Genomic DNA, 12139 nt, shown 5'->3' with positions numbered 1-12139 from the left:
CAGCAGACATAGTTTGGCCGACGGCACCCTGAGGAGTCCCTATGGGAGCGAACTGGTCGGTGGGAGGCTATCGGTGGCAGAAGGCGATCTCGTAAGTACCCAGGTCCTGAGCCATGGAGCGCTTTAAAGGTGGTAACCAACACCTTGAATCGCACCCGGAAGATCACTGGGAGACAGTGCAGCTCGCGCAGGAGAGGTGTTACATGAGTGCAACGGGTTGCACCCATAATCACCTGTGCGGCTGCATTCTGGACCAGTTGGAGCCTCCGAGTGCTCTTCAAGGGGAGCCACATGTAGAATAAATAAATAAAATATAGTAATATATTATAGTATAATATATTACAATAAAATATAGTATAATATAATATAGTAAAATATAGTAAATAAAACAATGCCCACACAATCATTCAGTATGGCTGCTATTATCTACATCGACCTGGGTACTTGCGGGACCACCTACTACCACCAATAGCCTCCCACCGGCCGGTACGCTCCCATAGAGAGGGGCTCCTCCGAGTGCCGTCAGCCAAACAATGCCGACTGGCGGCCCCCAGGGGGAGAGCCTTCTCTGTGGGGGCACCTACTATCTGGAACGAGCTCCCCCCAGAGATACGGAGGATCCCGGATCTGCGCACCTTCCGCCGCGCTTTAAAGACCTTACTATTTCACCAGGCGGGCCTGGCCTAATTTTCTCCCTCTTTTATAAAAGATTTTTAATTTTTAAATATCTTTTAGTATTTTATACATTCAATTTTAAATTGGTTTTAAAAGTTTGGGGTTTTAAATTTGTCGGGGCCAAAATTATTTAATTTGATTTTATTCTACTTTTAAATGTAAATCTACTTATTATTCTACTTTTGTATGTATGTGTTTTATTGTTTGGCTGTGCACCGCCCTGAGTCCTTCAGGAGTAGGGCGGTATAGAAATCAAATCAAATCAAATCAAATCAAATCAAATCAAATCAATAAATAAATAAATAAATAAATAAATAAATAAATAAATGTTCTCAAAATTTTAGATGAACCCATCCTTCACCTCAAAATTGCTCCTTTAATGCCAAAAGTAACATGTAAGCTACAGAAGCCAGTTACAGGTCAGTAAAAATCTTGTAATCAGTGAAGAGTTTACACAATAAACACATTACTCATTGAACACTTAACTATTCAATCTTATTTCTTTTCAGACAATGCAAGGAACAAAAAAGCTAACTAAACTTACAAAAACATTCTAAATCAAGTTTAGGCAAAGACATGTCCATCCTTACCACGCAGAGAATTGGTGTGATTACAGTCCAGCTCCATTTCATCCAAGGACCAGGCCTGTAACCAATCATATCTTCAATGGCATCGTAAAAATTGTCAGCGCCTAGAGTTTCAGCACAGAAGAAAGTAATTATATTACTCTGCATATTCTGCCTATGTATACTCTACAGCTATGCTAGATTTTCAAGGAGAAATGCTTTTATTGTATTGTGAGTGTGAAAAACTCCATGAAAGCCTTTATTTTTTTGCTTTGTCTTCTACACTTTTGTTCTCCTGAGCTTTGGTGTTCTTAAATTTGGAAATGGCCTCCTTTATCTCCTTGTGTATCCTAACCGGATATTGTGAAATAAAAGCACAATACTTAAGTTATTCTATAGATATGTTTCCTTCTTTGTACCAAGCAGATAAAAAGCAATAGGCGGGGTGGGGGGAGATACTGTGGTTCTTGGCCTCTAAAATCTACCCTTTTATGACTTCAGGAGGTCAGGCAAACTTTTACAGCCTTAAAATGAAGCATTACAAGAAAGAGGAAAGCAATGAACTCAGTTTCTTGGAGGTCAAGTGAGAACGTTTTCCAAGAAATCTGAAATACTTGGCTGAATTCCCAGTATGCAGAGAAGCCATGTAATAAATTCCTTCCTTGGCCTGTAAGGTTTCATCTCTCTATCCTTCCTCTATCCTCTGTTCGGTTTGTCTCTAGGAACTACTGTATATTACAGTGTTGCAAGATCTCTGTAGCTTTCAGTGCTGCTGTGAAGAAACGGTCAGATCAGAACTCAACTTCCAACTTACCATAAACCCAGGCTACAGCAATGCATTCAAAGAATGCGACCCACAAAAGGCATACACCACTAGCTGCATAGTAGTCAAAGAGTTGAAACACATACATGCCACCCTGAAAAAGGACAAAAAAGGAACCCCCATTGGTATTAATACACTAATACAAAGATACACATGAAACACACATTGTAAAAAAACAGTGATTTTTATATCTTTAACTTGCTGTTTACAAAATTTTCTGCCAGCAAATACAATTGCCAGTCAACTCTTTGGACATGAAAAAGTATACATTCATGTATTTCCTAAAACCTGCACTCTTTCCTTATTCTAGAAGGCATTTTGAAAGATGATTGAATAAAATTAAACCACTTGACTAACACCATTCCACCACTGCTGCTTAAACTGTGTTTTTTTAGGGCAACGCTTATAAAAACATGATGGAAGGAAGGAAATGAATCGTGAAGACAATTGAGTTGTGAATATAATACTTAGGTAAAACTCACCAAGAGCTGCCTAATATAAGGATGATGGATTTCTTTTCCTAAAGCATGGTATTTTCTTTCAGGCACGGCATTATCTAGAATGCCATGTTACAACATTCTGAATATGAGATAGACATCATTTCCCACATGTTTTATGTTTAATTAGCTTCTTTTCATATCTGTCTATTTCACACACAAAAATGTAGTTGATTATAGTCTTGCAGAAATACAATGCTTCATCATTAGCAGGACACTATAAAGTTTGAATCGACACAAGTCTAGATTGGAACATGTGCTAAATTTAGAAGACAGTACAAAGGGATTTAAATTGTTTGCAGAATAATTCTTTGAATAATTCTTTCTCTCTCTATTTACTTGGGTAAAAGCACTCCAGGTTTTTCAGGCAGAATATTTGTTTCACAACACCTAATCATTTTAAATAAACATGGGAAGGAGCATCTCCTGGGAGCTTCCTTGTGCAAAGCACTTGTTTTACCATTATGCTACGATGACTCCTTGCACTGAATAGAAAAAGAAGAAGAAAAGCAACACCAGCCAATTCCTTACTTCAGTCACCATAGATAGTCCCAGAAGATAGCTGAGGAAACAGATTATAGCAATGAAGATTTCCCGTCGGTAACCCTTCCTTAGGAAGGATGGGTACAGATCAACTAACGATGTGATCTGCCCTTCAACTTCAACAAACTGTAGAGGAGAATAAAAAAATGAGTGGGTTAATGCAATGTATTATTTTATTCTTGTGTAAAAATGCATCCCTTATAAAAGAGAGTTAGTCTTCACCATTTATTTACATAGTACTGTATTTAATTTTTCAATATTCCAACACTGGAGCTGATAATAAACTCTTAGTGGGTTTACTGATTTCCCTTTCACTTCCTAATTAGATGTGAGTTTGGTTACTGTAAGCATCAAACTTATGAATAAAAGGAGAAATAAGACAGTAAAGAGATAGGGCTGTTTGTAGACGCTCCAGGGTAAAATCAAGTAATTCTTGGAAGAAACTTGATAAGCTGTTTTCCATGTAGTGCCTTGCATGACAGTAAGTTTTCATAATTTCTCAACAGAAAAATATTTCTACCCTTTTGTTTCCTTCTAGCATGAATCAGACATCCTCAGAGAAAGAGTTCTATGGCTAAAAAAACACCCTTATTTTCATGCAGCCCTTTCAACTGTAGATTTAAGAAAGCTGGCTTTCATTTTCCGTGCTAAAAATTTAATATAAATCATGATGAGATGTTAAATGGAGGGAAAATTTTAGGGGTACAGGTAGTCCTCTATTTATAAACACAATTGAGCACAAAATTTCCATTGCTAAACAAAACAGTTGTTAAATAAGTTTTTCCCTATTCTTGATACAGTTGCTAAGTTGTTAAGTGAATCCGGCTTCCCTATTGACTTTGCTTGTCAGAAGTTTATAAAAGGTGATCATATGACCCCAGGACACTGCAAACATCATAAATACATGTGGAAAACAATCATAAGTCACTTTTTTCAGTGCTGTTGTAATTTTGAATGGTCACTAAGCAAAGGGTTATAAATTGAGGACTAGCTGCACAAACATTGCATACTCTTTGTATACTCTAAAACCTTAAGATAATTCCAGTTGTCCCACTCTTCTAATTAACTATATTAATGTTTTAATAAAGTGGAGCAAACAGCTATGATATATTAATATAAAAACAAAGCAAGATAGGCAATAACAACAAAAGCCATTATTAGAAAAATAAAATGTAGTACTAGCTAGAAGTATGGAATGTAGGTGCTCAAAATGTTCACCCAATTATTTTTGAATATACACATAGATACACATGCAAGCATGTATACATTCCTTTAAGAAAAAACAAACCCTTTTTTCAAACCTGTAATCTTTTAGCTTTTGTCTTGTTTTGTGGTTCAGTTAGTAAAAATAAACTACCTTTGTATACTGGGTAAAAAGAACCGTACAGAGATTTGTGTGGTTCTTTTTTTTTTTTTTTTTTACTAAATGTTCTATTCATATAAGTAATTTGATAATAAATAACACTTTACAGAGAGAAGTTTAGTATGTTTAAAAAAAAGTAAGCAACTATCACATAGAGGCAGTTCTAAAATGCTTTTGTGAGCTGACATACTTCCACGACTTGCATTTTTTTGTTTATTATTTTATTAAAGTGAGCATATTCTTTATTGTCCTTAATTTCACATTTGTTTCCACAACCAATCACTATTTGGCTTATTATAGCTTCTTAATAATCCTTAGAAATCTGGGGTTTTAGCCCTTAAGAAATTCTGACTTTCTTTTTCTCCTGCCATGTAACTGTATCCAGCTTGGTCCTAAAGCTGCTGTAGCATTCCAAAATCCAGCTTGACAGGGCTCCAAAAGCAAACAAAACATTAAGTGCTCCAATTAGCTTTAATTATTTGACACAGTGAGCCTGAACTGAAATGACTGAACATTACCAGGCAACCTTTAATTTACATAAGTACTTGGTTGCAGAACCACAGCTCTGAGAAGGTCTAACATTCAATTTGGAAGTGATTAAAAGTCACTCACTGGCATTCAAAGATTAAGCCCCCAAGAACCATTTAGAACAAATGAAATGCTTTGCCAAATTATGAGATTAAGTAAATAACAACCAGAGGGAAAATTCTTCTAATCTCCACTCATATGAGAAGCTTTTGAATTCAGTAAAGTTTCTGTCCCAGGCTAGTAGATTAATGCAACATTTTAACTATTTTCCCAAACAACAATTAGGAGCTTGTTGGCTTAAAATGTTAAACCATTTCAAAGAAGTCCTCTCTAAAATCCTAGGACAGCTGTGTGACTTGTAATAGTCTGGAGATTATTAATAGATTTCTTTGTGTCACATAAAAGGCCTTGAGAGGGAAGGAAAACAAGGTCTCCCTTGCTCTGTCTCCCAGAAAACAAATTGCTGAGGACAGGCAAAAATATCCAGCGTATACACTGATTCACATATATCAAGTCCTTTGAATTATATGGCTATAAGTAGAAAGAGCAACCTGGGGCCATCTTCATTTTTATTCTGAGTTTTACTCCCATTCCATTGGATTTGCCTAAACATTTTGAGAAGCAAATGCCTAAAGGCAGAAATGGAACAAGGAAGTGACAAGAGTATAAGAAATAAGCACATATCTGACAAACTGATAGACTTGAAGCAGGGGAAGAGGAAATTATATGTGACTGTACATTCCAATGTCACTTTTCAGGTTTAGTCTATCCTTTAATAGAGTTTGAGTGATGTTTTTAAAAAAGTATCTTTTTTAATAAACAAATATGTGCATGAATTGCAAAATATACAGTAATAAAAGCTATTTATGTTGTGGAGGTAGGATCCCCAGTGTGACACCCAGGGTCCCACATCCCTGTTGGATTTGATATCTTCTGTGTCTTTTTCTAAAGTTTAGATTATTTTAATTGCATTTATATGCAGGCAGACAGGCAGGAAGGAAGGAAGGAGTAAAATAAAGTTTCAGCTTCCATATCTTATTTCCAATGTTATTACTTGTAGCTTTAACACTTTGTTTTGAAGCTGCATCAATTGTCCCAGCAAAGAGTAGAAGTAAGTAGAATTAAAAAGGGTTAATTAAAGACATGCCTGTATGTTTGCTCTAAGCCAGGCCTGTGAAACTGGCCGCCACGCCCACCCTGGCTCCGCAAGGGGGAAAAAAGTCGCAATACATCATGTGACAAGATCAAGTTTGACACCCTGCTCTAAGCGGAGGCAGAAACTAGAGAGGATAGTAGGCACCTTTATACCAAATTGGTGTTTTGTAACTGGTTTTGCCCCCCAGAGTAGGCATTTGAAAATTAACTTATCTGCTTTGTGTGCAGGCATTTTATGTGCCTGCCTATAGTCATTTTGCAATCACCTCTCAAACTGCTCAGAACTCCACTAGTGCCTCTCATTTCAAGAAGTTTTGGGGATTCCTATTATAAAATCTATGCTGTAATGTCATGATAAGAGGCAGTTTAATTAATAACATTGTCAGTTTTCTTGATTAATCTTAGTAGGAAGAAAGACAAGTGATTCTTCTATGGAAACACTCAACGCTCCAAAGCACAATAATTATATTTATGTACAGATTTTCCTATTAAAAGCCAAGATATTACATTTACTACCACTTACTCACCTGGCTGTCCAGGCCAAGCAACAGAAGCATAACGAAGAAAAGAATAGCCCAAAAAGTTGGCAGCGGCATCATGGACACAGCTTTTGGATAAGCAATGAAGGCCAGACCTGGACCTAGAGGAATAAAAAGAGAGAGAAAGGAAGGGGGGAAAGGGAGACAACGTAGTAAGTATTTAATTCATTTCTGAATGAAAACCTCCCCCTTCCCCTCATAAGTTGCCTGATTCCATTCAGATCAACCCAAACCCAACTGAGGCTTCCATAAAGGAATTAATTCTATCTGACAAGGAAGCATGCATGGTTATACCAGCTCCAATCTAAAAGGTAAATGGAAAAAAAAAAAGCAGAACCCAGCACACTCCATTCAGAAAGAGAGCTTATGAACTAAATGAGATATAATTATTGCATGACTAATTTCTATGATCTTTAAAGGGAAAAAAAATCCTGGGCTCTTAATTTTCTCTTGGGTTATTCATGCACAACTTTTTCCTTGGGACAAACAAAACCCAAATAGTAGTTTCTAGGATTTACGCCAGAGAAGGGCAGATCCTGAAGTGGTGTAAAACTCCAGAATTCTATGAATATCACATAGTACTGTGTTAAATATAGAAACAAAGGAAATGATTTAACAGCTTCCATTAGAAGACAGTAATGGCTTGGGAGAATGTTCCAAATAGAATCCATCCTTGGTTACAATTGACTGCCAAATGACATTAGTAAATTGTCTCAATACAGCAATAATAAACCCATTTGCAGATATCTAACATAGTCAGTATTATTTGCTTAGGATACAAAGCAACAAATACTATCTGAAGATCTGTCCTTCAAGTAAGATTATCAACAGCAAAGTCAATAGTATATTTTTTATTGCTTTCCCTGTGGATTATTCAATAAAAACCCCAAACAGCCACAATTCTATAATAGTTATGTGAGATAATTATCATTTTATATTGGGGCCCTTTAATTCAAGTACAATAAAGAGTTGAAATAGGCTTGTATTTATTTAAAACTGATACTTTAACCATGATGGGAAAATACTGCAACAACACTTTTCATGCAAGTTTTTTGTTTAAATTGGACTAAGATATTTATGTTTATTGTTCTTTTGCTTTTCTTCCATATTTTAAACTGGAAAGTACGCCCTATGAATTAGTACCTGGCCACTCACCAGGTATGTTTTTGCCATCTTCTATTTTCCATTCAGTTTAACAAAATATATATTTAGAAAGATGCAAAAATATGCTCAAACCTACTTCCCATAATATATTAACTGCACTATCCTCATTTAAATTAATAAGCGTTTAACTACAGCTATCCCATTGATTCTAATAGAAAGAGATTCAATTCACTTTTTTTAGATTGAAACTTTGGGGCCCAATCCTGCTTGCATTATGCATTGTTAAGGTAATCCTAAATATTCTGCTGGATGAAAGATCTCATATGGTCATTATTTTCTTCTTTGATCCAACAAATACGCTGTTTGACAAAACCTTTTCCATCTATACATTGGTGGATGTATCTTAAGAGCCAAAGCGTTCTAGTACCCTGGATTCATAACTAAGATGGCCCAATTTCACAGAAGGTCCATGTTATTCAATTTTATTTATTGGGCATGGGCCCGGGGTACCTGCAGGACCACCTTCTGCCTGCCTCCCACCGCCTTGTGCGCTCACACATAGGACTGCCTTCCTCCTGGTGCCATCGGCCAGACAATGTCGGCTGGTGGAGCCCAGGATGAGGGCATTCTCTGTGGGTGCACTGACCCTCTGGAATGGGTTACCCATGGGGCTCCGGACGGCCCCTGACCTCCGCTCTTTCTGCCGTGACCTGAAGACATGGCTTTTCCAACAAATTTGCTGATCTGATGGGTGATTTTTCATTGGGAGATTTTAATTGATTATTTTAGTAGCTATTTTTTATTGTTTTCATCGTTTTAATTTCTGTGAGCCGCCCCGAGTCCTTTGGGAGAAGGGCAGCATATAAGTATAAGAAAAATAAATTAAATAAATAAATATTGTTCACTTATTTATTCTACAGTGTATTAATTCTTTCATTAAGCTGTTTTAGTTGAAATCCTGTCTAACACTAAGTTCCATTGAAACTAATGGTCTCATTTAACATAGTTATCAATATAGCCTTGTTACCTCTTCATAGCAATTATGTTCAGTGGGATGGTTGAATAAGGCATGCAAAATTTCAGAAACAAAGGCTGCCATTCCAGAGGCACAGCATAATCCTATATGCATGCTTACTCAGAATTAAGTCTTACTGTGTCCAGCAGGGCTTAGTCCCAGGTTAAACTGCACAAGACTGCTGCCTTAAGAATGTGTGAACTAACTGAAATCAATAGAGTTAAGTAAATGTAGCTTTGTATTGTATGGAAGATTAAAGTACATTAACTGCCACATCAGCTCCCACATTTTCTGGGATTGAATATCAGAGGCGTGCATGCTTTGGACTTTTGTCCCACCACAAGTGCACCCCCTCTTTATTATTCATTAAAGCAGCCTGACTTTGGTGCCAGCTTGGGGGAAAAACATGACCCTCCTTGAGGAAGCATTCCATTCCTTTTAATGAAGCGGATTGTCTAAGCAGAAGCAACAGCAGCATCTTTCTACAGGCTCATGAAAAAGCCTGAGAAAGGTCAGGCAGCTCTAAGGTAGAGCAGAGAAGTGCTGTGCCAGGCCTGCACCATTTTCAAAGCACAAAGAGCCCTAAGAAATATATAATTACAGCAGAAATACAAATTTGAAATTAAGTCTACAATTCTTATTGCCATTCCTTATCACCGATGGCATGGCACAGGAAGACGAACCAATATGTTACACAACACAATATGGAGTTGCTTTCCGCACAGTACCTGCCTCGGAAACTTTTTTTCTGCCAGTTTAGCTGTACATTACATTAGACACAGCCTTTTACTGGCTGGTTCACATTTATACCTTTTTAAACAATTATGACTCTTCCAGATCTGAATCAGGCAGACAAATAAAATACACAACTTGGGCAGTAACCATTGATGGCCAATAATTCGGAAAGACACTATTTTTTCTACCAGTTGCCGTACTCCTGTGCCTGAATGGCTGTCAGAGAGTCTTAGCGCTATAGATTTCAGTAGATTGTGCAATAAACTGAGCATCTGGTCCAGCATGTCTTAATATCAACTGTGCAAGTGCTTTAGGGAAGTCCAAAAAAAATTTGCATGCTTTGTTCAAAAGAAATAAGTAGGGGCCTATCCTTTCAGAATACAGAAAGCTTAGCTTTAAAATATTTTACAAACACAATGAAATATATATATATATATATATATATATGTGTGTGTATGTATGTATGTATGTATGTATGTATGTATATGTATATATATATGTATATATATGTATATGTATATGTATATATATGTATATATATATATATATATATATATATATATATATATATATATATATATATCCCTGTATGACTTCCACATCTGGAAATATGCATGGCACGTTGCCTTAGGCACACAGATACAACAGTGTAACTAGGGAAGACAAACTGGCTAATCTAACTTCACATACTGGAAGTCTAGGCGAGGTGTGACAGGGAAGATTATCTTTTCCCTCTCACCCATTTTTTTTGAACCACTTTGTTACAAACTTCATCAATTCCATCATCAGTGATTTATTTAAAAATATATAAGCTGCAGTTCCAAAAACCAAAATCTGAGCCAACTCAGATTTTCTAGCATAGTTTTGAATAAGATGGTGGGTCCATGGATATTGTAGAATGATGTCTATTAGAGATTTCATTGAAGCTAAGGCAAAGTAAGCCCCAAAGGCTCACCTCTCTTGATACATTATTGACATTTCCTGTAATTCTGATTTAGTCCTGAGCGTTCAAAGTCCATATTGTATTTCAGCGCATTTTTAAAAAGTACATTTCAAACTGTACTACTCAGTGAAATAAATCATTACTTTGTTTGCTGAAATACCTTTTATGTTTTAATCTTTTTCTCCTTTGAGTTTTGGGATGATTTAGCTTGTCGAACTTTGCTCACACACTGGATGGCAGTGCCCACCATCACTGCCACCAATACCATCGTACCTGACTCTGCCACATCAGCAATGTCCACCCCTTGCTCTTGTGCCATGAAGCCCAGGACGGAAAAAATTGCGAAGCCAGACACAAAACTGGTACCACTGTTCAGGCATCCCAGCAGCAAACAGTCCCTATGTCACACATATGTCATGGAGGAAATTAATTAAAGAAAAATTTGAACCCATGGTTCCTTACACATCAATTAGCTAACAGACTAATCCCCTTTGGTAGGAAACTTGCCTGTAACAGTTGTATTTGTATTTGTTGTAGCTCCCCAGTGAAGTCATTGCACCTAAGCAGATTGCATAGGAGAAGAAGATCTGTGTGCCAGCATCTATCCAGACCTAAGGAAAACATGAGAAACAACAAGCTCAGAAGATGGTGCTTGGTATCAGTTTTAGCTATCAGTTATCCAAACAATCCATTTTTCTCTCTTGAAAAATAACATTATCATAACAGTATTGCTTCAATAAGACTAGCAGTTCCTAACAACATAACCATGCTGCATTGACCAAAGTTAATCATATTACATGGCATATTACAACATCATTGTATGAAAATGAACTTAAAACAGTTTAAACAATAGCATACGTTTATATACATAAATAAAAAGTTTCACGTTTGCAGACAAAAACAAAACAGAAATAGAAGAACATTTATTAAAAAAAGACATTTGAGAACAGTTTGCCTTTCATGGACTCCATACTTTTAAAGGAATTATATTTATCCCAAACATGGTATTTTTTTCTTACTTCCAGCCATGGAGAATCAGATATTCTAATCTAAGCAGGCTGATACAGAATTGCCCCAAACCTTTAAAAGGGAGAGGGGCAGTAGCTTTTTAGGATAACTTTAAGCACGCTGCAAAAACATTAGAGATGGATAGTACCCAATGGCATTTACATTGGCCTTGTAGCATTTAGGCTGCTTTGCATCCTTAAATCTGATTCTGCTTATTTCTTACTTTCACTTTTTTTTTTCTTTTGAATAGACAGGTTTGCATTTCCCCAGGTTTAGGAATTAGATCTTGTGGCTGTTTACAACACATTCTAACATGCAATCTGTAAGGAGTTGAAAAGGTTCATACATAGTAAAACAAAAGGAATCAATCTGGGTTCCTGTACATTAGGGGAAAAAATGTTTTCCAAGCATTTATAAGAGCAAGTGGGCCATTTTTAAAATTCTTTCCCACTGTAGCTATAATATGGCCTTTAGCTACCCTCCCAGGGAATGTCCCTGTAAGTGGACAGTTGAAAATACTCACAAGTGCTTCTTACCGTTCCTTCTGCTGCTCCACGAATTTAACTAAAGACTGAAGCAAATTATTTCCCTTACCTTGTCCACAGACTAATACCAACAAAAAAGCTGAGATGCTATATTTGGATA

At 36.7% G+C, this 12139-nt stretch overlaps 1 protein-coding gene across 4 annotated transcripts in view; it reads right to left on the bottom strand.

Annotated features, from left to right (window-relative positions):
* SLC6A6 (solute carrier family 6 member 6) overlaps positions 1–12139 on the bottom strand; it is a 59575-nt gene that overhangs the window by 9183 nt on the left and 38253 nt on the right. For all 4 annotated transcript variants that reach the window (XM_034431570.3, XM_034431569.2, XM_034431568.2 and 1 more), the window contains 6 exons: positions 10994–11097; positions 10760–10884; positions 6678–6790; positions 3093–3230; positions 2056–2158; positions 1266–1366 (listed from right to left, as the gene is read on the bottom strand). In XM_034431570.3, coding sequence (XP_034287461.1) covers positions 1266–1366; positions 2056–2158; positions 3093–3230; positions 6678–6790; positions 10760–10884; positions 10994–11097 — 684 coding nt within the window. The remainder of the gene's footprint in view (positions 1–1265; positions 1367–2055; positions 2159–3092; positions 3231–6677; positions 6791–10759; positions 10885–10993; positions 11098–12139) is intronic.

This window comes from Pantherophis guttatus, chromosome 2, assembly GCF_059756535.1.
Source record: "Pantherophis guttatus breed Tessera chromosome 2, ASM5975653v1, whole genome shotgun sequence".
NCBI lineage: Eukaryota > Metazoa > Chordata > Lepidosauria > Squamata > Colubridae > Pantherophis > Pantherophis guttatus.
This window is presented reverse-complemented; position numbering and strand designations above follow the sequence as displayed.